The sequence below is a fragment of the Dreissena polymorpha genome, chromosome 13 (genome assembly GCF_020536995.1).
Source record: "Dreissena polymorpha isolate Duluth1 chromosome 13, UMN_Dpol_1.0, whole genome shotgun sequence".
Taxonomy (NCBI): domain Eukaryota; kingdom Metazoa; phylum Mollusca; class Bivalvia; order Myida; family Dreissenidae; genus Dreissena; species Dreissena polymorpha.
This window is the reverse complement of record NC_068367.1, coordinates 15723893-15749120: the sequence shown is the minus strand read 5'-3', so window position 1 is coordinate 15749120 and position 25228 is coordinate 15723893. Positions and strand designations below refer to the sequence as shown.

Sequence of the window (25228 nt, the reverse complement as noted above, 5' to 3'; positions counted from 1 at the left end):
GCCATATCCTCCGGAAACACCTGCCAACACTCCACATTTCAGATCATATGAAAAACGTTTTTCCTGAACCCCCGTTAGCAGCATTCAGAAGAGACTGCAACCTTCAAGAGGCGGGTTACATTCTCGATCAAATATAACAAGAAATATCTTTTAAAAGGTATTCGACGTGTATTTTCTGTACCACTTATCTTTAAAAACTGTCTGTTATAGTTAAACGTTTGTGGGTTATAACATTACGATTCAGCATTTAAATTCAAAACTTGACATGCTCTTTAATTACACCATGCTCTTTCACATGTATATCATACCAAACTATATTTCGTTGTTTCCTTTCCTAAGTTAATGATGCTATGTGTACGGACGTGATTTCACAATCCCATGTGCATGAACATATACTTTTTCTCTTTTGATTATTGTTCTTTTTCTCTAATTCAATAAGCTTAGGCATGTTTGTTCGTTAAGTACGGCAATAATTTCATGATGATTCCCGATCGAAAGAGGGTATGAGCACATAGTCGTAAGAGCACTTGAATACATGAGTTCGCCCATGAACACATGGTAAGGTTAACTAAATCTCCGCGATATGACCTAACATGTGTTTAAAACAGCAAACAATATCCAACAAACGAATGAATTGTCAAACATAGTATGTGCACTGATGTGGCTCTGTAATTTATGTTTTAAAAGTTTATTAAATATGCAAAATGAGAAAGCACGCAGAAGAGCGAGTATCACAGATATGAGATTGCTATTATGCTGTTTATATACCATAGTCGCTACAACGTTTACAAATGGCAGGTTCGAAATAATTCGTTTTCTTTGCACTCATGATCGCGTTGAAAGTTAATTATACACGTTTAAATTCGCAATTTATTTACTGAATCACGACAAATGTCAAATACAATACAGAAAATGCATAGTTGTTTCATTGATCTATAAACATATAATGGATTGAATATAACTGATTTAAAATTAACGTTTTCAAACTATTATTAAATCTTTTCCCAGAATATGCTGTCCTATTTATAGCTGAGCTTCGTATACCTTTATCAATAATAATCAGCGAGGTATGCCGATTAGAAAAATCGAGCTATCTCAATCGGACTGGCTCGGTCTTTTACATAGGTTGCCATTGTAAAGAATTTTTTCATGATGATAACTTAGACGATGCTTCGCAGCATCGTCAAAAACACACAGACTGCTATTCGTTAGTTTAGATTTCGTAAGAAACTTATTTGTTGAAATGATTCTTGATAAGAATTTGAATTGAAAGTTACGTAATCTCTAAGATAAGGCATGAATTCCATTTTCTTTCTATACTGTCATCGGTTTTACTTTGTGATTGTAACTGTATATTGTAGAGAGTTTTGTTTACCTGTTTTCTTTTATATCAACAAAAGTTTTCTCTGATATAGTTAATGCATTGATTCCTTGCGTACACAAAATTTATTTATATTCATTTGGTATAGCAGAAATTAGTGAGTAGAAGTTTAAAGGGATCTTCACGGTTTGGTAAATTGACAAAATTGAAAAAAGTTGTTTCAGATTCGCAAATTTTCGTTTTAGTTATTATATTTGTGAGGAAACAGTATTACTGAACATTTACCATAGTCCAATATAGCCATTATATGTATCTTTTGACGATTTGAAAACCTAAAAATTATAAAGCGTTGCAACGCGAAACGATTGAATAATTTGGAGAGTTGTTGTTGTCGTTTAAATTTACGAAACTACGAAGATTGCTTATAAACGTATAAAATACTTATTCAGCTATATTCGGCGGAATAGCCGAGAGGGTTAATGCGTTTTTACTTCAGACTAACTCCAGGACTCTGGGGGTCACTGGTCCTGGTACCGGCTACTTGTTTTTCATTGTTTTAATTTTATTCTTGATTTTTTACTGGAGCTTTTAAGATCCAATGTTTACATTTATCAATATAAAGCATTTAATGACAAACTTCAAAATATGCCAAAATCTGTAAAAAGGCCCCTTTAAGAATTCATGAGAGTCAATATTGTATAACTATTTTAACTCATCAAATGTATAATAAGTATTTTTTCGATAGTTGTACAACTGACCGATAGTTTTTATACCATTGTTATACCAGTTTGTCAAAAAGAAAGAATTGTTATTTACCTTTATGCATTTATTATTCCATATTACATGTTTACATATGGGAGAACTCTTTGAAACATTATATTGGTTCTTAATACTTTGCCAGAATGTAAGTACATCTTGTAAGAACAAATTATTTTGACTTAAATTTTGAATTATAGAATCATCTAGATTGCTTTCAAATATAAGACTGTGACCGAATTTGTTTACTTTTTTTCCAACAGAGTTTTCCATTTACCTTTATTATTTATATCCATATATCGCTTTACCCAGCTGGCTTTTATGGCACTTAGAAAACAATCAATATCCGTAAGTTTAATGCATTTTCATAATTTTGTGTTAGACGTTTTCTTTTAATTTTGTCTGGCTTATTGTCCCATATGAATTCATATATTGCTGTGTTTAATCCTTCTATTACTTTTTTATATGGATTAGGGAGAACAGAAAAATGGTAAATTAATTTTGGTAGCGCAAATGTTTTTATTATTGTGACCTTCCCCATAAGAGTGAGTTTCCTATGTTGCCATTGTTTGTAACAGCATTTAAATTCTTTAATTTTTGGAATTAAACTGTTGTCTATGTTTAGTTTTTGTTTATTCTAAAAATGTTATACCTAACGTTTTTGCCCCATCAGATGTCCAAATAAATTTGTTTTCTGTGCTGTATTTGATGTTTGAGTTTTTTAGTGATCCGATTCTCATGACTGTAGATTTTGATGCGTTGAGGTTTAGTCCTGTAATTTTCTGAAATTTTTAAGAGTTTAAACTAATGTTTCAAATGAATTAGGCGAACCTTAATTAAAAAAGTTGCATCATCTGCAAAAAATGTCTGTTTTATTTCGGTCCCATGTATCTTTATCCCTTTAATATTATCGTTTTTATTAATGCAATTTGAGAGTTATTCTAAACATATAATGAAGAGCGACGAAGACAGAGAACAACCTTGACAAACACCTTTTTCTATTTTAAAATTCCTAGAAAGAAGACTATTGTTAATAATGACACTATTTATATCATTATAAAATATCTTAATCCACTGAATTATGTGTGGCCCGAAATTTTGATGATTAAGCCATTTTATTATAAAGAGATGGTTCAAACTATCGAATGCTTTCTCAAAGTCTGCAAACAATAATGTTAGTTGCACATCGCTATTTTGAATTCGTCGGGGTGGTGAAACTAGTTCGAAACGGCAATTTCCTTTGTTGTATAATGCGTGTGATAATATATCACAAGTAGATAAGTACGATATACCTTTTAATAAATACTAGTGTAGACGTTGTAACAATAAATAAACCATGCAGTTATTTGATTGTGTATGTATTTATTCAATAATTCAAACAGTAATGACTATGAAATGCGTTAAATAATATAATAGTATGCGGTATGTATTAATGTTGATTAAAAACCCATGCGTCAATCAGCAATGTTTAAAGAAGCCAGAAAACAATAGCAGGCGCAAAAACACAATCTGTCTATGTGCGACTTCGAAATAAACACTGAAGATAAAGCCCCTAAAACGTTGTTGGGACAGAAAATTTAGTTTGAACTAACGATGTAAAATACAAATACTAGAAAAGGGGAAAACAGTTTGAAATAGCGATTACTTCAAAATAAACATGTTCGGAATAGAGGTGTTAAACTGTTTTGCAATAAACACGATTATCAAACACATTAAATTTATACGCAAAAGTTTAATGGCTGTAAAATGTTTTATCGATAGTCAAATTGTACTCTTATCAACTCGATTGACATTTAGACTTTGCCAACAAAATGTATGTTGTCTATTTCATTTCAGAGTCTGGTTTAGTCTCTTTCATCAAGACGACGTCGAAACGTATCAAAATCTATCTTAAATGCTGTCCTTACATCATGTCAGTGACGTTTTGTCATGAACGCAACAAGGTGTGCACAGTCTTTGTTCTATTCATGGTCGCTTTAATGGCATTCAAAAGTGGAAAGCGCCCCTTTCTACATGCACCGCTGTAGTCGTCTGCGTTCAATGAGTAGACCATCACCCCAGCAAATCCGTTGCTCAGGATCCACTCCGTCTGTGGAAATAACGGAACAAAATCAAAATAGCAACAACACATGTGTTCTTGTCATCTAAGAACAGCGGTGGATTGGTTAGGCATATTTTAGACTAAAAGCGTATGGTTTGAGAAGTACATGTATAAAACACTTGTGATTGGTTTAGAACATTCAAGAACAGCAGTGATTGGTGTAGAGCGTTCCATTACAGTAGTGGTAGGGTTGATACTTTTCTGGACAGTTGTGATAGGTTTGAGACGTTTGTAAAAAGTTGCGATTTGTTTAAAGTTATTTCAAAACAGCAGTAATTGATCTAAGACGATTATAAGCAGTTACACATGATTAATTGGACACGGATACAATCAGTAGTGATTGGTTTGAGACGTTCCTGGACACCTTTGATTGGTTGGAGACGTTTCAGGGCGACTGGGATTTGGTGTAAACATTTAATAGCAGTGATTAATGTGGAGCCTTGGTTGCATTGGTTGGTTCCATACTTTCTTGAACTTGATTTTGACGTTTATGAACAGCAGTGATTCGTTTGGAACTTTTATGAAAAGCAGTTATTGGATTGGGAACTATTTTTAGAGCAGTGATTCGTTTGGTACGTTTCTGAACAGCAATTATTGATTTGAGATTTTCTTGAATAGCAGTGGTTGGTTTTGGGACATATTTGAACAACAGTGATTGGTTTGGAACTTGTATTAAAAGTAGTTATTGATTTAAGACGTTTCTGACCAGCGATAATTGGTATGAAATGTTTCCTTACAGCAGTGATTGGTTTGGGACGTATCTGAACAACAGTGATTGGTTTGAGAAGTTTATGAAAATCGGCGATATGTTTGGGGCGTTTATGAACGGCAATAATTTGTTGAGATGTTTCTGAACAGGGGTGATTGGTTTGGGACGTTTCTCAACAGCAATATGTTGTTAAAGACGTTTCAAACAGGAATGGTTGGTTTTTGGGCGTTTATCTTAACTGCGGTGATTGGTTTGCAAGGTTTCTGAATAGCAGTGATTGGTGTGCGGTGTTCCTAAACAATTGTGATTTGGTTTAGTTGGTTTTGTAGAGTAATAAAAGTATTGGGACATTTCTCAACGGAGGTGATTTATCGGAGAAGTTTTAAATATATTGGTTGGTAGTAATAAGTTTGAAACGTTTTTGAAAAGTAGTAATCGCTATTCAAAGGAGCATTATCGGTATTGTGTTGTGTTACCTACGTTACATTACAATTTGGTCACTTGATTAAAACACAATTTTAAGAAACCATTGGAGGCATAGCGTAATGAAGGACTGATCTTTCATAATTCTCATATAATTTTTTAAAGCACTTTTTGTCTTTATTACGATGTTTATGGACACCGAATCTCCGCACCAAGTACCTTTAAGATGAGGCTGTCTACGTCATCATAGCTGACCCACTGGTCCCCATTGTACATGTACGGCACTGCTGCGTCCTGGTCCACAACACGGGTGGTGCCCGGTCGTGACAGGAAGTCGCATACCTTGAACATGCGAACAGTTGGATAGTGATTAAGATGGATTTTGTTTATATAATATTAATAGCTAGAGCTGTTGTAGTGATTTGACCAAAATGCACAGTTTAAATAGATCCATTACTAATATGACTCTGTAAGCGACAGCTGCAATTTTACTGTAAACTGAAATCGAGGCGATGCAAATATAAATTCACGAACTGTCACGATTCTTCCGTTTTGATAGTGTAATGATCATTTTCTGCCAGTCACCTGACCTAATATAATGTATGTGATGTAATGATATGCATGATTGTGCATATCTGTCTAACTAACTAAGTTAGTTCTTTGTAAAAAAACAACACAACTGTGCATTTAGATTACACCAAGAAACGTAGCCATGCCACAAGACTAGCTTTCGATCTTATTCCCAACTACATTATTTTAATTAAAATACATGTGCCACCCTAAACAAAGTCTGAATGTTAGCTAACTGCAAACACATTTCAACTCAAAACCTCAATCTAAACTCTTGTTCTTGAGCGGACTTAGCTTTCCTATTTTTAGTAAGACTGAATTTCACCTTTACTTGACTTACCCTGAACGCAATCCAAAGCTAGTGTGACATCACTATTTGCATCACAATTCCTCAAAATCAGGTTATTAAGTAGTGACATTTTTCCATATTTGGTGACAGTGACCTTGACAGATTAATCAGAAAATGCACTAGGTCTGCATGTTGAATACATTCACACACAATAACAGATAAATACCGCCATCTAAACTTATGTTTCTGGAAGGAAATCGTTATTCTTATTTTATGTTATGCTATATCAGAACCTTGCCTTTAGAACGTGTTCATTGGCTGATTAATTTGAGGGAACAAGATAGTATTTGATTGGCTGACTAACTCGTGGCCACGAGTAAGCTAATCGGGATCTCGAGATCTCGAAATTTTCTCCTCTTTTGTTTAATGCACCATTCCTTTATTTACTGCACCTCTCTTTTTTTAATTGCACTCCTCTTTTATTTAGTTTTGCAATCCTCTTTTTCTATTTCGAGATCTCGAGATCCCGACTTAGCTAACTCGTGGCCACGAGATAAAAAAAGAGGAGTGCAATTTAAAAAAAGAGGAGTGAATGTCACCTCTGTGCCACCGTAAGAAGTAGAAACAGTGATAGGAGAAGCTGCTCGCTTACCTTAAGTAAAGCATTACGCAGACAACGAGCGCGGCTCGTCACGCTCGATCGGTCATTTTCGACTCGGGTACCACTTAAATGTACCCCGGATACGGAAAATGCTCTTAAAGTCACCTGGGAATTCTAACGCTAAATTGGTCGTTGTTGGCTTCTTTGTTCAAATTAACAATGATCATATTTATTTCATTATTCTGTAAAATAGCCTCTATATAATCGAAACCCTTTCTCAAAAAAGCATGTTGAGGCAGGTTTTGTTCAAAGAGATTTTTTGTATTCCGGATCGCGTTTTGACGACATCGGATTTCGGTCGGGAAGAAAACTCGGATACAGTAAAAAAAATCCGGGTACGTGTTCGTGTATTTTCCGTACACATGGTTCATTTAAGTATACTTTAGAGGACTGGGAGTACATTTAAGTAGTACCCGAGACGACGATAACCAATCGTTAATTAATGGGTGAGCAATATAGCTCCGATTATTCGGCGAATAGTCAACCCCATAGTGCACCGAATAAAAGCTTAAACGCACCGTTCAACAAATAACTTTATGAATTACTGCACATATCACGTGGTGACCTATTATGTGAATAACAATAAAGGCTATACATAAGCCCAAATGGGGTATCGAATCACGTATGAACTATTAAGTTGATTTTGGACATGATTCGTCAAGTTAAGTGCCAACTGAACACATGATTTCACCAACACTGCAACGTGCATAATAAAAGATTGCAATAGATGACTACACGTCGACAATTAATTGTATATTGTGAAACCACATAATTTCGTCGGACACTAGTTTTCCTGGATTTTCATGCGCCCTCGTAATCACGACAAACGTCCAACGATGTCTTATATCTGACAATATTCAAACTGCACGAATTTTCGATCGAATGAAAATGACTAGTTTTACAAATCCACGAAATTTCATATCAAACGAACATAAATTAATAAACAGTAGTTTAAACAATTCATATAACAGAACAATTCGGTCAAGCCCCGCTCACCCATGCAAACGAACACTCGTTGCACTCCTTTCCGGGTCCGGTAGCGGGCGCGTTGTGCTCATGGTAGCGGGGATCCTCCAGGGTCCAGGTGTGTGTGTATGTGGGGATGCCCACCATGATCTGCTCCTTAGGCATGCCGCGCTTGTACCACTCGTAGGATGACCAGCCCTGGGGCGAATAGAGTGGGGCAGATCTATAATGACTGAGACCCGGACATGGTTTAGAATGGTTACATTTCTAGGGCTCGATTGGTCATTGTCGGCCCAGGTACTTCTAAACAAAAGGTACTTTAAATTATACTACAACGTAACCGGTGTACGGACAATATACTTAAAGGTACATTGAGAATGGCCGGATGCCGTTAAGCGTATTTAACGGCGTACATTGTAGTATACTTAAAATACCCGAGTTACTTTATTTAAATTAGTTCCTGAGCTGTAAATCGCAAATTGAGCATTATCGGGTATTCAATCAAATGCTAGCAAAAGGGTATATGATTTAACGCATAGCAAAAAGTGTCTGTAAAGAAAAAGTTACATTATCCAAAATAAATTGATGTTTTATCATTTGAACACGTAAAGATCTTTTTTTTTTAATATATGTGCATAACTTAGCGGGAATATGATTTCACACGTGCATGTATCAGAAACTACCGAAATCACAGAATTATCAAAATGCATATACGAGCCTCGTTAATTGAAAACTTGGCATGATGCATGTGTGTAAAGTGTCGTCCCATATTAAATTGTGCAGTCCGCACAGACTAATCAGGGACGACATTTTCCGCGTAAAATGGATATGTGTTTAAAAAAGACGCCCTTAAAGGGACAAAGACTACACAAGCTGAAAGATTCGTCCATGATTATCCTTTGCGGACTGCACAGTCTAATCTGATACGACACTTGACGCACAAGCATTAAACCCTGTGTTCCCAGAACGAGCCTCAAGTCTCACCACGTTCCCGGAAGTGATGACGATCTGTTTATCCCAGTCTGTGGGGTAGAGGGGGCTGTTGTAGCCGGTGATGGGATCGTACGAGGCATACCCGTGATAGTCATAGCACATCAGGTTGATGAAGTCAAGCGACCTGCCCGGGAAATACCGAAATTACTACTTTAAGTTGGGATAATGATTGAACAATAATTGGGATATTCAGCGTTTCCATTTCGGGACATGGTTTTTTCCGGTTCATACGAGAACGTTATTATAAATTCTAACACAATCAAGTGCTCATGTTGTTGAAGTTGCACCGATACTATAATACCCAAAGCGCATCATGTCATGTACTGTATTTAAGGCAAAAACATAAAATGTTCAATAAGTTTTTTTCCATTACGTTAGAAAATTTATAAAACTTTAATGTCTTATATTAAGATTTTATAAAACTTCCATAAATAATAATGGGCTTTTTCTCTGCAGTGTTTCACTTAGCCAGATTGAAATTCCAATAATTCACTATAAAACAACAATAGCGCACTCGAACAAAATTATTGTATCTCCGTGTAAACTCAACCTCGGTTTTCTTCGTGAATAATTTAGATCTGTTTTATAACTAAACTATAATAATTGCAATATACTTTAAATACTGAACTTGATTTAGGTACTTAACTACAAAAATGCGACCAATTTAATGCATGAAATGTTTACACAATCAGAAATCAATTTCAATGCAAAGTCCTGCGTCTCAGTGATACATTTATCAAACATTAAAGAACGAAACCGATATTATTGATGTGATCAGTGCATGGTTCACTCACATCGCCAGGGCGGGTACGTCATAGATCACCATAACGGACCTTCCGGCGGCCACAGCAGCAGACAGCGTGTACTTCCTGCCGGTCTGGGCAAGCTCGACGTCGAATGCGGCGCGCATATCCTATTGGTCATAAACGGACAGTTAATATTATATACATTATCCATTCGTCAATTTTCACAAATTCTCGTTATTTTACCGTGTCTTTTTTGTTTTTAGAATTGGTATTCCGGTTGGCGCAGTAATCAGTTCATGCGCATCTTACCTAGGCGACCCGGGTTTAATCCCCTTCCCGGAACTTTGGCATCCCCCAACAATACCAGACTTTACAAATATTGAAAATCGTTCAAAAACAACTAACAATCTAGAGATTGCAGCTATAAATTAATTTAAAATTCTTACCAACGTTCGTGAGTCTAGTAAATTGATAAGGTAGGAGTGCTGGGACCCACTTTGGGTCCACACATACGGCAGCATCAGGACCCCATAAACATTGAAATGTACCCGCACGTTGTTTATGTACTCTCTTTCAATTGTTGCTCGTTATGCGTGACATCTAAATATTGATTTTCAGGCCGCTTGTCTTTTAAAGACATTTCTTAGCATGAACTCAAACGGTTGCGTTTCTGTTCATTTAAACAGCTTTATGTGCACTTTACATTACCACATAACGGCCTAGGAGTAGTAAGGTCGAAGGTCTCTATCTAAAGGAAGGAGGTGCAGTACAGTACCGTCCATAGGTTATTATTGCGCCGTGATTATAAGTTCTTGTTAATCACAACTGACTAAACATTTTAATAAAGGCGTTCATTATTTATTTTTGGACCAGACCATTTGACATTTCTTCTTGAACAATAACAAACAGTGTGCAGCACATTGCTATTGATTGCTGGATCTTAACTTAACATTACGGTAATGTAAAAAGGTATAACGAAAATGTATCTGAATGCTTATACGAACTAAATTCCTGAAGGTCTTTCGAATACGTTAACTACAAATAGAGCTTATTTAACGAGCAACATAACGCTTGCCATTGGGTAATCCTCTATACCTTCAACAGGAGAGTGAAGTTTGCCCTCTGACCAATGGGTAGCTGCCAACCTGGGAATTCCCAGTCCACATCGAGGCCATCAAAGTCGTACTTCTTCAGAAAAGGCAAAGCGCTGTTCACAAACCTGAAGAACATCAAGGAGGAGCGCCATCATTGTATGGGTAAAGAGGGCCGGAAACTCCTTACGGCTCCGCCTTATCGACATCTCTTAGAAAAGCGACTTTTAGTTTCTTGATGTCGTTGCATTACGTATTTTTATTATCTGACATATATTTTCCATATATACTGTAGGTAACTTGATTATGCTCTGTCGAGAAATTGGGACCTACTGTCCACGGGACGATATGAACATTTAAATCATGCTTGTGCATGGGTTTATTGTTTTTGTGATAGAACATCTTACGTCTAGAGCTGCCTTCAAATATTTATATAAATGTATATTTTACATTTTACAAGTTCAGTGTTATTAAGTACGGAACTTAAAACTGACTGATTCACATTGTAAACAGTTTTTATATATCTTGCCTTATTTTACAGAAACATGGACATTTACATATGAAGTGGAATTCGTCTTCTATGTCCCTTTGATCACAACATTGACAGTATCGTTCGTACGAGGAATATGGTTACGTGTGTATCTTCCAGTTTGAATTCTCAATGGGTTGGCAGAAGCCCTTACTTTAACAAGGTATGCACGCAATTTTTGGCAGTACATCTAAGAACGTTTCGTATTCAATAATTGTTTGAATATCATTATCGTATCTAAGACAGAACTATCATTCATGTTGCCAAACCATTCTTGTTTAAAAGTATCTTTAATTCTACATTTTCAGGTGTGATATTATATTCAACCACAATTTGCAGTTCAGTTGTTAATCTTTTTTCGTTTCTCGATTACTTTTTTACGCCCCAGCGCCGCTAAGATGATCGGCTAATATTTATGCAAACGTAACATTTTAATGGTCAATTGCGGACACTGACTCTCAACGCAAGATCTCGACTCAACCACACATGCTCTCAATTTCAGAAGTAACTTACTTAGTTCTGTTTTCAGCTGATCCCAAGACGGGGGAGAACCCATGATTGTCGCCTCCCCCGTTAGAGAGGAGAATCTTAAGGTCGGGGTTCTGTTTCCTTAACAACGGGATCTTGGCGAAGTACCTCGTGACGTCACCGGGACTATATGGCGCTATCTGGCAGTCGCTGATACCGCTGCTAATGAAGATCAGATGGGAGCCTGTATAGGGACAGGAAGTGAAACAAATTTGCATTTTTATTAATTTGATGACTCGAAGTAATAATTTAAAAAAGGCATTCGTATTCCATATACTCTTTTCTATACATGTCGCATACCATTATATACATTTGTAGCAATACTATTTTTAAAGTTTTGGCTACTAGTATATATATTTATTTGAAGTAATAATATTTTAATTCTTTTGAAGTCTACGAATAAGTAAATTGATATATATATATATATATGGCGGTTCCGCTTCGCTCAAGGAGCAGTGAGGTGTTCATGCAGATAATAACTTTTTTATCCGACTTCAAAACACTTAAGTTATAGTTTAAGTTATAACCAATAAATTCCACATCCAGAAGTGTATAGTACACGGTTATCCACATAGATTACGGCATCACATGCCAGTGTGTGTCGTAATTCGCTTTATATATAACGATGAATTTATAATATACTGATAACCATGTTAAAGTTTCATTCGTTCGAAAACAGTCTTTCTAGGACTTCAGGTTTTTGACAAAACATCGTAACATATACTCAATGGCATAAAATAAAAGTGTGGATAGATAAAACCACTTTCACCGATGGAATAAAAGACCAAATGTGTATTTAAAAAAAAAATAACACCGCAAATAAGAACACATCTTCCATAGATTCATTCCTCATCATCCTCTTCCAGTATACATACTTTCACAGAATGGAGTTCAACGCAGGATGGAGGGTCCCGTTGTCTAGTATACATACTTACACAGGGTGGAGTTCAACGCAGGATGAAGGGTCCCGTTGTCTAGTATACATACTTACACAGGGTGGGGTTCAACGCAGGATGAAGGGTCCCGTTGTCTATCTAGAATACATACTTACACAGGATAAAGTTCAACGCAGGATGAAGGGTCCCGTTGTCTAGTATACATGTACATACTTACACAGGGTGGAGTTCAACGTAAGATGAAGGGTCCCGATGTCTAGTATACATACATACACAGGGTGGGGTTCAACGCACGATGAAGGGTCCCGTTGTCTAGTATACATACTTACACAGGGTGGGGTTCAACGCACGATGAAGGGTCCCGTTGTCTAGTATACATACATACACAGGGTGGGGTTCAACGCACGATGAAGGGTCCCGTTGTCTAGTATACATACTTACACATGGTGGGGTTCAACGCACGATGAAGGGTGCCGTTGTCTAGTATACATACTTACACAGGGTGGAGTTCAACGCAGGATGAAGGGTGCCGTTGTCTAGTATACATACTTACACAGGGTGGGGTTCAACGCACGATGAAGGGTCCCGTTGTCTAGAATACGTATTTACACAGGGTAGAGTTCAACGCAGGATGAAGGGTGCCGTTGTCTAGTATACATGTACATACTTACACAGGGTGGAGTTCAACGCAGAATGAAGGGTGCCGTTGTCTAGTATACATGTACATACTTACACAGGGTGGAGTTCAACGCAGGATGAAGGGTGCCGTTGTCTAGTATACATACTTACACAGGGTGGAGTTCAACGCAGGATGAAGGGTACCGTTGTCTAGTATACATACTTACACAGGGTGGGGTTCAACGCACGATGAAGGGTCCCGTTGTCTAGTATACATACTTACACAGGGTGGGGTTCAACGCACGATGAAGGGTCCCGTTGTCTAGTATACATATATACACAGGGTGGGGTTCAACGCACGATGAAGGGTCCCGTTGTCTAGTATACATACTTACACAGGGTGGGGTTCAACGCACGATGAAGGGTGCCGTTGTCTAGTATACATACTTACACAGGGTGGAGTTCAACGCAGGATGAAGGGTGCCGTTGTCTAGTATACATACTTACACAGGGTGGAGTACAACGCAGGATGAAGGGTTCCGTTGTCTAGAATACGTATTTACACAGGGTAGAGTTCAACGCAGGATGAAGGGTGCCGTTGTCTAGTATACATACTTACACAGGGTGGAGTTCAACGCAGGATGAAGGGTCCCGTTGTCTAGTATACATACTTACACAGGGTGGGGTTCAACGCACGATGAAGGGTGCCGTTGTCTAGTATACATACTTACACAGGGTGGAGTTCAACGCAGGATGGAGGGTCTCGTTGTCTAGTATACATACTTACACAGGGTGGGGTTCAACGCAGGATGAAGGGTCCCGTTATCTAGTATACATACTTACACAGGGTGGAGTTCAACGCAGGATGAAGGGTCCCGTTGTCAGGCCAGGAGTCATCCAAATTGAAGTAGCATAACAGGGGCGGGACAGTGAGGTGGTCTGAAAACGTTGTTTTTTAATCATTTGAACTGTACCACATTTGTTTTGGCGGGGCAGAGGACTGGTCTGAAAACGATTAAAAATCAATTAAACGCCACCCCAGACGTTTGGGCGGGGCAATTGACTGGCCTGAACGCGATAAAAAATAAAATATTAAACACCAACTAGACGTTTGTACAATACCTAAAAAACTCGCATACACACATGTATTTTCAAAATGTTCCATCAGCCAATTTACAGAGATTTGTCTTGCTTCCCAAAGGCGATATTCAAACTTCAACCATGGTTGGGAAAATAAAATCCCGCGCTGAGAAAAAAACACGTTTTAAGACGTACTTTAACACGTAACATGTATACAGAAACAGAGAACTTTTGTTTCAATTCTGTTACCTCAGACCTGCGTTTGCGAGTTCAACCAACCCACGCCTTTTATTCCATTCCCCCGCTGTCATATATGGACAATACCTGTTTTCAAGTTTCAGTCCCAGACACAAAAACCCATCACTTCATATATACGATCTTAAACTAAATTCTCGATCTTCTGTTCGTTTTCAATTCCAACACCAATGCGCCAAACCTGCAACTTTAATCTTAACATGCCCTTCATTTCAGCCTTACATAAGGTCACGAGTTCTCACTTTCACCCTTGTACGTATGACCACCAACTGGAAATCAAACCTACCAAACGTTTACATTGTCTTCAACCCACACCACCCGATACTCAAAGTCAGCACCCAACTGCAATCTCAACCTACCCCATCATTTTCAAACGCCGTTTGAATAGGACCTCAAAATGAAAGTTCAACATTCTCTCCGTTTTATCCATTATACGCCGTGTCCGATAATTAAAAAAACACTCCTTAGTTAAATCATATCTATTAATTTGAAGTTACGTAAAATTGTCGGACCAAAAACTTAATAAGTGAAATCTAATGTGCTTACATAAAGATAAATATTAACCAATTCAGTGATACCTACTCGTTTAACGCATTTTAATTTACGAGTACCTAAACCTCTCCAATGTATTCCAAGCTTACCCTTGCGTTTCAAGTCACGTCCCGTATACGTTAGGGTAAGATATACATGTCCGAACCCCAGCAATCCAAGCAACAGAGTCCACGTCACCTCGAGCGCCATTCGTGTCCTTCACTGCAAAAGAAGAACGTTGCCACGCTATGACGTCACAAACTGACATCCTTGTCACGTTCGGATTCATATAAAGTGACTTAAAAACAAATATTGCGAATTTTCCGTTCTGATGCGGTGAACTTTACTGCCAAGGAGAGCCTATTCACACCCTTATGCCGACATTATTTCAAGTGTGACGTTCGGATGCCTATCAACAGATATAAAAACCTGATGCGTTTTCCTTTACTTTCCCAAAGCGATGACCTCAGGTTATTTCTTGCAATTTGGTTGATGGTTTTTGTGACATGTCATTAATTATGTTGTCTGGCAATTTGTCGCCATAAATAAAAGGTAAAACGATGGGAGCAACATTTTTTTATAATAATTACCTTCGAACTTCGATGTTGTGTTTAGTTATAAAATTATTAGTTACGCGCAATATTTAGGGGATCTAGTCATTATATCTTCAGACGAGTAAAACGTATTAGGCTCGGCAATTCTCTTCATTGGTTATGACTGATTTGACGTTAATATTAAAAGTTCACACAGGTTGTTTTCTCCAAACAAATTAAAGTACATGTATACTGAATGTTACATGTACTATATATGGGCGGGACATTTATCGACGGTACATGCGGTTTGTAAAAGAAATAAAATATTCACGGAAAAGTACACGTGCCGACACATGTACACTTATTTGTTAACTCATACACACCCATACTGAGGAATCATTACAATGAGTATTTCTTATATGTAGTGTTGCTTTACGTGACACTTGTAAAGGACGCACGGAAACTCATAAGGAAGGTTTAAATTATGCTTTAACAAGCGAATGTATTCAATGACCCTTGTAAGCCCATTCACAACTCTTACATAATTATTTAAGAATCATTAAAATTCCGCTGTGTACATGCACCCAAACTGTATAATAATTATATAATGCACGTGGGGACCGCGCGTAAACAGATACATAGTATTATATGAGCTTCGTTCAGTGAAAACTGGACTTAATGTGTGTGCGGAAAGTGTCGTCACAGATTAGCCTGTGCAATCCGCACTTTCTAATCGTGGACGACACTTTCCGATAAGAAGAGACTTTCTTCAAACGGAAAATACTATTGAAGCCGAAAGTGTCGTCCCTGTTTTGCTTGTACGACCCTGTCATGATGTGTTAAACGGACTGTAAATAGCTTAATACTATTGCACGATGTATACATAGCCTAGTTTACAAACAGGACTTTATCTTCAGTTTATCTCCAACAGATTCATAATAACCCAACACCAATCTGATACGAGTCACATGACGAATATTGGTCACGTGCATTGACTCACCTAATTTTAAGTACAACAACAAACATAAATGACCGATATACCAATGTTACATGTAAAATGTGTTTGCGTGTAGATTAAAGAAAACGTTCATACAAACAAGTTTAACAATGTCAAATAATTGCACATATTTTTCGTTTTAAATGTGAGCACATATATCACATATGTTGATTATCGAAGAAAAAATATATTTCTATGCTCCCATGCTGATTAGGAGATTAAATAACATATTGACTGCGAACGCTGAAGTGCCTTAACTCAAATCGATGTTAAAAATAAACCTTTAAAGCAAAAGTTAATAAATCGGTTTAAGATGAAGTTAACTGATCAGAGCAGAATTATGTATGAGTGTAATTTGAGTTATGACAAATAAACCGCATGTTATTGCGTATTTAAACCCATGTACGTACCAATGAATGTAAAAAAGGTCCACGCCACATCCGTTATATAAATTCAATTATTTACGTTAACCCACAATAATGTGGTACTGGTACATTAAAATGTTAGGAAGTTTATGGGTAACTTCCTGTTGCAAGTGTTAATATACAACTAACATTCCGATAACCGGCAGTTTAATGTGAGTTCGGTTGAGTGTAGTCCGGTATTTGTACGCTAATTAGTGTAGTCCGGTATTGGTATTATAATTAGAGTAGCCCGGTATTGGTATGCTAATTATTGTCGGTATTGGTATGCTAATTAGTGTAGTCCGGTATTGGTATGCTAATTAGTGTAGTCCGGTATTGGTATGCTAATTAGTGTAGTCCGGTTTTGGTATGCTAATTAGTGCAGTCAGGTATTGGTACGCTAATAAGTGTAGTCCGGTATTGGTACGCTTAATAAGTGTAGCCCGGTATTGGTGAGCTAAATTAGTGAAGTCCGGTATTGGTACGCTAATTAGTGTAGTCCGGTATTGGTATGCTAATTAGTGTATTCCGGTATTGGTATGCTAATTAGTGTATTCCGGTATTGGTATGCTAATTAGCGTAGTCCGGTATTGGTATGCTAATTAGTGTAGTCCGGTTTTGGTATGCTAATTGAAATGTTCAGAATGCCATCGTGCGCTACATAAAAAAAAATCACATTCAACATTCGTGCAGTGAGGTGTCATACATGTTCAAATAGCAAGGCTATTTACCAAAAATGTGCATTCAATTTTGAGCCGCGCTCTATGAACACCAGAATAAAATCGTGTGCGTAAATCCTATATCGCTGGGTCGCATTTTCCGCCAAGACTGGTTTCTCGTTAACATGAGACTTGATTCAACGAAAAATGTCCTAAAAGGCGGACAGTACTGCCACTCTTTAGCCTGAGGACACTTTAAGCACACGGGCTTTGCCTGCAACTATTTAGCCTGAGGACACTTTAAGCACATGGGTTTTGTCTGCAACTTTTAAGCCTGTGGACATTTAGCACATGGGTTTTGCCTGCCACTATTTAGCCTGAGGACACTTTAAGCACATGGGTTTTGCCTGCCACTATTTAGACTGACAGGACACTTTAAGCACATGGGTTTTGCCTGCCACTGTTTAGCCTGAGGACACTTTAACAACATGGGTTTTGCCTGCCACTATTTAGCCTGAAGACACTTAAAGCACATGGGTTTTGCCTGCTACTATTTAGTCTGAGGACACTAACAACATGCGTTTCGACTGGTGCCACTATTTAGACTCAGGACACTTTAAGCACAAAGGTTTTGCCTGGTTTTCCTCTGCCACTATTTAGCCCGAGGACACTTCAAGCACGTGGGTTTTGCCTTGTTTTCCTAGAGCTTGGCTCATCAATATTGTGCACATCCACCATACGGAGCAGCGGACTTATCCAGTGTATATTTGGAAAGGATTTGGGTCTAATTCTTAATACTAGAAATAATCATTAAGTATTTTTTTGGCGATGGATTCTGAACAACAGTTTTTGAAATGGTGCACACAAAATATAGAGGGAAACTAAGACCAAACTAAAGTCAAATAACCCAGGGTACCCGGAACATTGATATGTACATTATAAGTATTAGCGCTAATGTTCGATTTGTCATTGTTGGCTCGGGTACCACTTATCTGTACCCCGGGTACTCTTAATTATACTTAAATGTACCCAGGGTAAGGAAAATATACTAAAACGTACCTGGGAACGCTAAATTTGTCGTTGAAGGCTTTTTTCCAAATTAATGATATTCATATGTATGTCAATATTCTGTACAATGGTCTCGATATTATCGACACTTTTACTCAAATAGCATCTTGATGCAAGTTTTGTTCAAAAAGAATTTTGTTTCGTATCTCAAAGCGCGTTTTACGACATCGGATTGTGGGTCGGAATAAATCTCGGGTACAGTCTAAATTGGCCGGACACGTTTAAGTATATTTTCCGTACCCAGTTTACATTCAAGAATACTTATGAGTACCCGCAGTACATCATCTATGCAAGTATCAAAGCTTTCTGTGAAGACTTGTGGTAGTTAAATGTCATTTTGCATTAACCATGACTCTTGACCTCCTATATTAGTCCAGTCAGAACATAAATCAATGTCAAGGTCAAAATACGTTAAGGGTGTTGACAGCATCGGCACAAGCATCAAAGCGTGGTTGAAAGAATGATATATGTATTTAAAAAAACTAATACCAAAAGTGTCCTTTTGGGTTAATCCTGTACGGATGGATGATCGCACAAACTAACTAAAAGTCAACAAATAACAAATGACCATCAATAAACATTATATATTTATTTATTCATTTATTTTTACAATGACAGATGATATTCAAACTGCGTCATCAGCTTCTCAGATTCTGAAGAAACGCTCTCCTGAAAAACATCAATAGAAAACAAATCATGTCATGTGCATACTTTTAGAATCAATTCAATTTTGCTCAATTGGTCATTGTAGACTCTGGTACTACTTAAACGTACCCAGGTTCTGGACAATACGCTTTAAGGCACCTGGCCATACTCTGGGGTACTTTTTAGTATATTTTCCATACACCGGGATCTTTGTAGCCTACTTAAGAGAACCAAGGGTAATTTTAAGTAGTACATAAGAGGAGAATGACCAATTACCAATCAAGCTGCATTACTGAGACAATTCGTTTCCTTTTTCAAGCCACTTACTCTTATATTAGGCTTAATGATGTGACACATTTATAAAAAGGGTAAGAATGGGCACTAATATAACCTAACATGTATATAGAAATGTATGTTGTAGCCCTTATATCAAAGTTATTCATTAGACCCTTATATCTATGTGAATGATGCGACAACAAAAATGCAAAATTATGCATGTTAGCGATATAACAAGGCTTGTGTGTTTACAACAGTTATGCTATTATAAGATGAATCTTCTAAAAATGCTAATTTAGGTAACTGAAAGTGTTCCAAACAAAGCAGTTTTGTTCTGGATTATAATCAGTCTACATTGTGTATATCAGATTAAGATAAGATGGTATAACCTCAACATATAATTTAATATATATGTTCATATTGATCATTTCACTAATGGGCTAAGTTTGAAAGCATCAAAATATAATTAATTTCACTGAAAATACAAACTACAAATTGAGTAAAGACACTGGTACTTAAGAAATTTCATTTGAAATTAATATTTTAAGACAGAAAGAATTTTACCTCCACATTTGACATTGCTTTGGACCGCATAACTCTTTGAAGTTCCATCATTAACTGCACAGTTTCTGGATTACATTGTACAAGATGTGAGCGCTTCATTGTCAAAAACTTCACACAAACTTTCAAGATTGCCAGGACTTCTTCCACAGATGCACCTGGGTAAAAGAAAATTTCATGTTATAGTAAGGGTGTTTATATGAGTCGTGTTCTGAGAAAACTGGGCATAATGCATGTGCGTAAAGTGTCGTCCCAGATTAGCTTGTGCAGTCCGCACAGGCTAATCAGGGACAACACTTTCCGCTTTTATGACATTTTTTGTTTAAATGAAGTCTCTTCTTAGCAAAAATCCAATTCAGGGGGAAAGTGTCATCCCTGATTAGCCTGTGCGGACTGCACAGGCTAATCTGGGACGACACTTTACGCACATGTATTATGCCCAGTTTTCTCAGAACACGACTCACATAGCTATAAATGTCACTGTAACTGCACTATTCCCTTGCAAGCTGCTTGGTCTAAAAGATATTGAATCTAATACATAAGAAACGTCTTGTAAACAAAAACTTACAACCAAATTGCATTGGGTAACTGGAGAAAAAAATTGACAAAATAACTCTGTAAATAATATGCCTACAGTTATCTTGTGCACTAATTTCACTTAACAAATAATTTATCCCACCGTTAATTGAGGTCAATCCCTTCAGTAGATAATAGCAGAAAAAAAGGGGCCAGACAAGGTTAGCTGACTTAGCAAATTTGGCAATTATTTGGTCGCCGTGGCGTAATGGATATGGTGTCTGCCTAGCGACAGGGAGGTCACAGGTTCGATCCCTACTGAGGGAGCGTTCTTTAGATCTCCCCAAAAGACACCAAGTATTGGTTCTGGGCCCAGGAAACGGACTGGAGAGCATTTCAGATAAGCCTTAGGCTTTCTATGCAATCAAGCTTAAATAAATAGGTTTACACTAAATATAGCATTTACAACTAGAAATTTGTTGATGCTACTAAAAGAGGAGTAACTAAAATGACACCCAATACATGCATCACAATTAAGTTACCTGTGTTGTAAGTATTCAACAGCAATCTGAACATGTCTTCAACTCCATTCTCCATCTGGCATAGCAAATTACAACCAGTGTTCAATATCACTTCTGCTACATTCGGATTGGCCAGTTCTTCACAAGTGAACATATAGGTGACCAATGATATGCATGCATTCTTCAGAATGGGGGTGCAGGCAGGTGGCACTGAGAATGACTCAGCCATTTTGCACAAGCCATAAACTGCTTGAAGTGGAATGCAGCCGTTAGTGGTCTGAAATATCCAGAATTGCTCAAATGGATAAAGGTAAGATTTACTTCAAAATAATACTATTGACATATTGGGCAACAAACAAATTAAGCTTACTGTTTGCATGTTTTGATTCCTTTCATTCGTTTTATTTGTTTTCATTGTGTTGCCTTTCTGCTTTTTGCTTTGTCTGAGAAATTTGCATCTTGATTTCTTGCATTTGCTTTATTAGGTTTTCATTATGATACCTTATTGCTTTTGCTTTCTTTGTTTGCTTTAGCCTAACATATATATAACACTAGTGACACTACAGCAGTTTGTTGTTATTGTGTTGTTGTTTTTTTGTGTTTTTTCTCCCGTACATTTCACTTGAAATAGTGCTAGTTACACATGCGGTATAATCACTTAAGCATTAGTATTGTATTGTTTTTGCTTTTATAATGATATTTTATTCTTCATTCATCATTGTTGTATTTTGTTGCTTTTATTGTGTGAAATTTGCTGATCAGTTCCCTTCAAATCGGATTTGAGTGATAATTTCCTTTAAGCCATTTTTATTTTATGGCCCCTTTCTTACACCTTTTATTTTTATGGTAGGTTAGGCCCTTTCCTTGGGTCAAGATCAGCAATCTTTTACACAGCTTGAATGTATAGTACTGATTTATATTTCTGCTTAGATTTAAATAATGTGCTATAGGAGTAATGCTTTAGTTATGCTTTTAGTGTGTTTTATTATTATAATATTTCTTATGTATGCCATGTATTTATGATGTGTTGAAATTTGCTACTGTTTGTTTATAGGTCGGTCAAAAGCTATACATAGCTTATGTTATATACATGTTATTCTCATACCGACAATAAATAAATTTTGATTTGATTTGATTTGAAACTGTGTTGATTTCACTGATCAACAACAAGAAGGCGCTCACTTGATACTATAGGGAACAAAACTGTTCTAAGCAGCCAGTGTTCACAAGGTTTCACAATAGAAAAAAGAAAACTGCCCCAACACTTGGCAGCCATGTTTTTGACCAAAGCACAATTATTTTCGAACACAGTCCAGATATCATATCAACACAATTGTGAATAATTCTGAGCAGTTTCATGATAAATGGGTAAAAAATGTGACTTCAAGAAAGTTCAAATGGTTAAATTACATATAGCCACATAAGGAAACTGCCCTCCCATCATGATGTCCATGCTTTTCAACGGACTGAAACTATACTTCTCTTTGCGAAGAAATCATCTAAACGAATGTTATGATTGCGCAAATAACAATCAATAAAACTTCAACAGTGTTCTAAAAATTTATTTGATCTAGTGTCTTAGTTTTTTAACCCCCTTACCAAGTTTCAAACTAGGTCAACAAATCATTTGGGACAAATGTTCTGAATAAGTTTCATGAAAAAAGGACGAACAATGAAAAGTTTTCAAGCTTTTTCTTTTACTTACCTATTGATCGAGTTTTTGATCCCACATGACCAATTTTTTAACTTGGCCAATATATCACTGGGACTTAAAAACATGTTCTGACGGAGTTTGATAATGATTGGGCATTAAATGAGGTCTATAGAGTGTACATATGGCAAATGTTGGTAGGGCACAACAAACAGCAGACAAAAGATGATCACAAAAAGTCACCATGTGCAAATGGTGCTCAGGTGAGCTAAAAAGAACACACGGCAAACCAGTATTACCAAAGATAAAATATTAGTTCACAGGAACAATCTAAAAAAATGATGCACATGTAGGGAAAGACATTGGATCACAAAAGGTACAGGGTGCTAGTCAAAAGGGCAGGGTAGAAAACCGAATCAGTCTGATAAAATTTTCATAAAATCGAATACATCATTATCTATGAAATTTTTTAATCCAACACATGAAATAAAGCTTTTTTTTAAGATTGTCTGATCATTTGCCCTTAAGCATTTGAAAATTATACATTAATTCAACAAATGTTAACATTGTTGGTTTTGACCAAACCGGAGGGGCAGGAGACCGGAAATCAAAAGGACCTTGGTGCACCACCCTTCTTTTTTGGTCTAGATCTTTCATATCCATAGGCAGTGTTGAAGAAATGGTTCACACATTTAACTGGAATATCGACACACTTTAAATTTGATGCCAAGGTTATCGGGTCAGTTACTCACCATTAACTTTTCAACTACTGTGACAATAACTTGAAATACTTCCACTGAGTTTGTACATTGTGACATCATGGTGGACACTACCTGTAACAAATACAACTCACTGACAAAATAGTCCATAATGTTATCATCAGTCTGTGACAAAAACCTTTTGAAGACTTTAGTCCTTTGGACTATGACCCAAATATTGTATAGCCAAAATGATTGATTTAATTCCAAAATACAAACATCATCATTTCTAATAAATGTGTACTTTTAATTATTAATAAATACACAATTATTAATACACAATTAACAAGCAACAGTCGGAGACAGGTGATGCTCCCCAAAGGTTATTTTGTCACAATATTGCACTATTTATTCAGATAAAAGGAAACCTCTTAAGGGCACAGTAGTTGGGGGGACAAGAATTTTTTTAGAGAAAATTTCAAAGGGCCATAACTCTGTGAAAAATCATCCGACCAGAACCCGCTGATAATATGCACATCTCATCTTGGTAGTGAAGCTTCCCATAAAGTTTCATTTAATACCAGTCATTAGTTGCTGAGAAATAGCCCGGACAAAAATTGTGCACGGACGGATACACGGACACACGGACGGACAGACGAAGCGGCGACTATATGCTCCCCCCAAAATAAATTTTGGGGGAGCATAATAATTAACAAGACTATTGACAAGCAATAAATGTCCCCTACCGACTCCACAATTGTCAATTTTTTATTTTTTTTACATATTTGTTGCCATAGCAACCATAATTTTTGATGTAGGAACAAAATTAAATGACGTGCATTATGCCCAAGTTGCCATCCATCCATGTTTCAATTTTCATTAAAAAATATGAAGAACTTTTAAAGTTATCACAGGATCCAGAAAAGTGTGACAGACAGACTCACAGACAGACAGACTCACAGAGCGCAAACCATAAGTCCCCTTCGGCGAAACTGGTAGGGGACAATAAGCCTACAATTATGCAGAAAACATGGCAGACTGTTTGCAATGCCATGTTTGAATGTATTTGTTATATTGTAATGCAATGTTCAAAAAGAACAAAAGTATTGAAGAGCCCATGTCAGCATAATAATAAACTGCATAATTTCTATTTAAATAATTTATTAATAAAATATACTCATTTCAATTGTTAACCCAAATCTCCAAGTGGCCAGAGTAGAATAGCTGCATTTGTCAATTTCCAAAAGCATCATTTTAGATAATTAATTACCTTTTATTGTTATAATACACTTTGTCTGCCTGAATTGCAGAGCATTGATTGGGTGAATCAGCAGCTAGTGCTTTAGTAGACAATTAAGAAGTTTTAAGAGTTACAAGGCTTTGATATTAAGGCCAGGGCTTTTTTTGGCCGAAATTCGGATATATTCCCATTCGCAAAAAGTATACTTTTTTCCCAAAATTTGCTAACATATTCCCAATTGAGAAAAAAGCCATTGACATCATCTGTTGGGCTTTTTAACAAAGGGTAGTCTAATCTGGTCTCGTACGGCTTTTAGCATACATTGATAATGACAACGTCAACATTATTCGTGAACAGGATTTTCTCCGTGTTGTTAAGGCGCTTATTATATTTGCG

At 36.9% G+C, this 25228-nt stretch overlaps 2 protein-coding genes across 5 annotated transcripts in view; both read right to left on the bottom strand.

Moving 5' to 3' along the window:
- Positions 1 to 3419: 3419 nt before the first annotated feature.
- LOC127855879 (acidic mammalian chitinase-like) lies at positions 3420 to 17172 on the bottom strand. Of its 2 annotated transcripts, XM_052391773.1 has the most exons (10): positions 17004 to 17172; positions 15174 to 15285; positions 14041 to 14136; positions 11669 to 11867; positions 10631 to 10754; positions 9584 to 9702; positions 8781 to 8913; positions 7827 to 7994; positions 5530 to 5652; positions 3420 to 4166 (listed from the first exon to the last, which is right to left on the bottom strand). In XM_052391773.1, the coding sequence occupies exons 2-10, from the start codon at positions 15271 to 15273 to the stop codon at positions 4005 to 4007; spliced, it is 1224 nt and encodes a 407-aa protein (XP_052247733.1). In that variant the 5' UTR covers positions 15274 to 15285; positions 17004 to 17172; the 3' UTR covers positions 3420 to 4004. The 2 variants fall into 2 exon arrangements, with proteins under 2 accessions (XP_052247733.1, XP_052247734.1); XM_052391774.1 differs by lacking the exons at positions 14041 to 14136; positions 15174 to 15285; positions 17004 to 17172 and adding an exon at positions 12211 to 12282.
- Positions 17173 to 19298: 2126 nt separating this feature from the next.
- The window catches only part of LOC127855344 (testis-expressed protein 10 homolog), a 41908-nt gene continuing 35978 nt past the window's right edge, over positions 19299 to 25228 (bottom strand). For all 3 annotated transcript variants that reach the window (XM_052390833.1, XM_052390835.1, XM_052390834.1), the window contains exons 15-18: positions 23647 to 23727; positions 21265 to 21520; positions 20210 to 20364; positions 19299 to 19393 (exon numbers count right to left, since the gene is read on the bottom strand). In XM_052390833.1, coding sequence (XP_052246793.1) covers positions 19331 to 19393; positions 20210 to 20364; positions 21265 to 21520; positions 23647 to 23727 — 555 coding nt within the window. In that variant the 3' untranslated portion in view covers positions 19299 to 19330. The remainder of the gene's footprint in view (positions 19394 to 20209; positions 20365 to 21264; positions 21521 to 23646; positions 23728 to 25228) is intronic.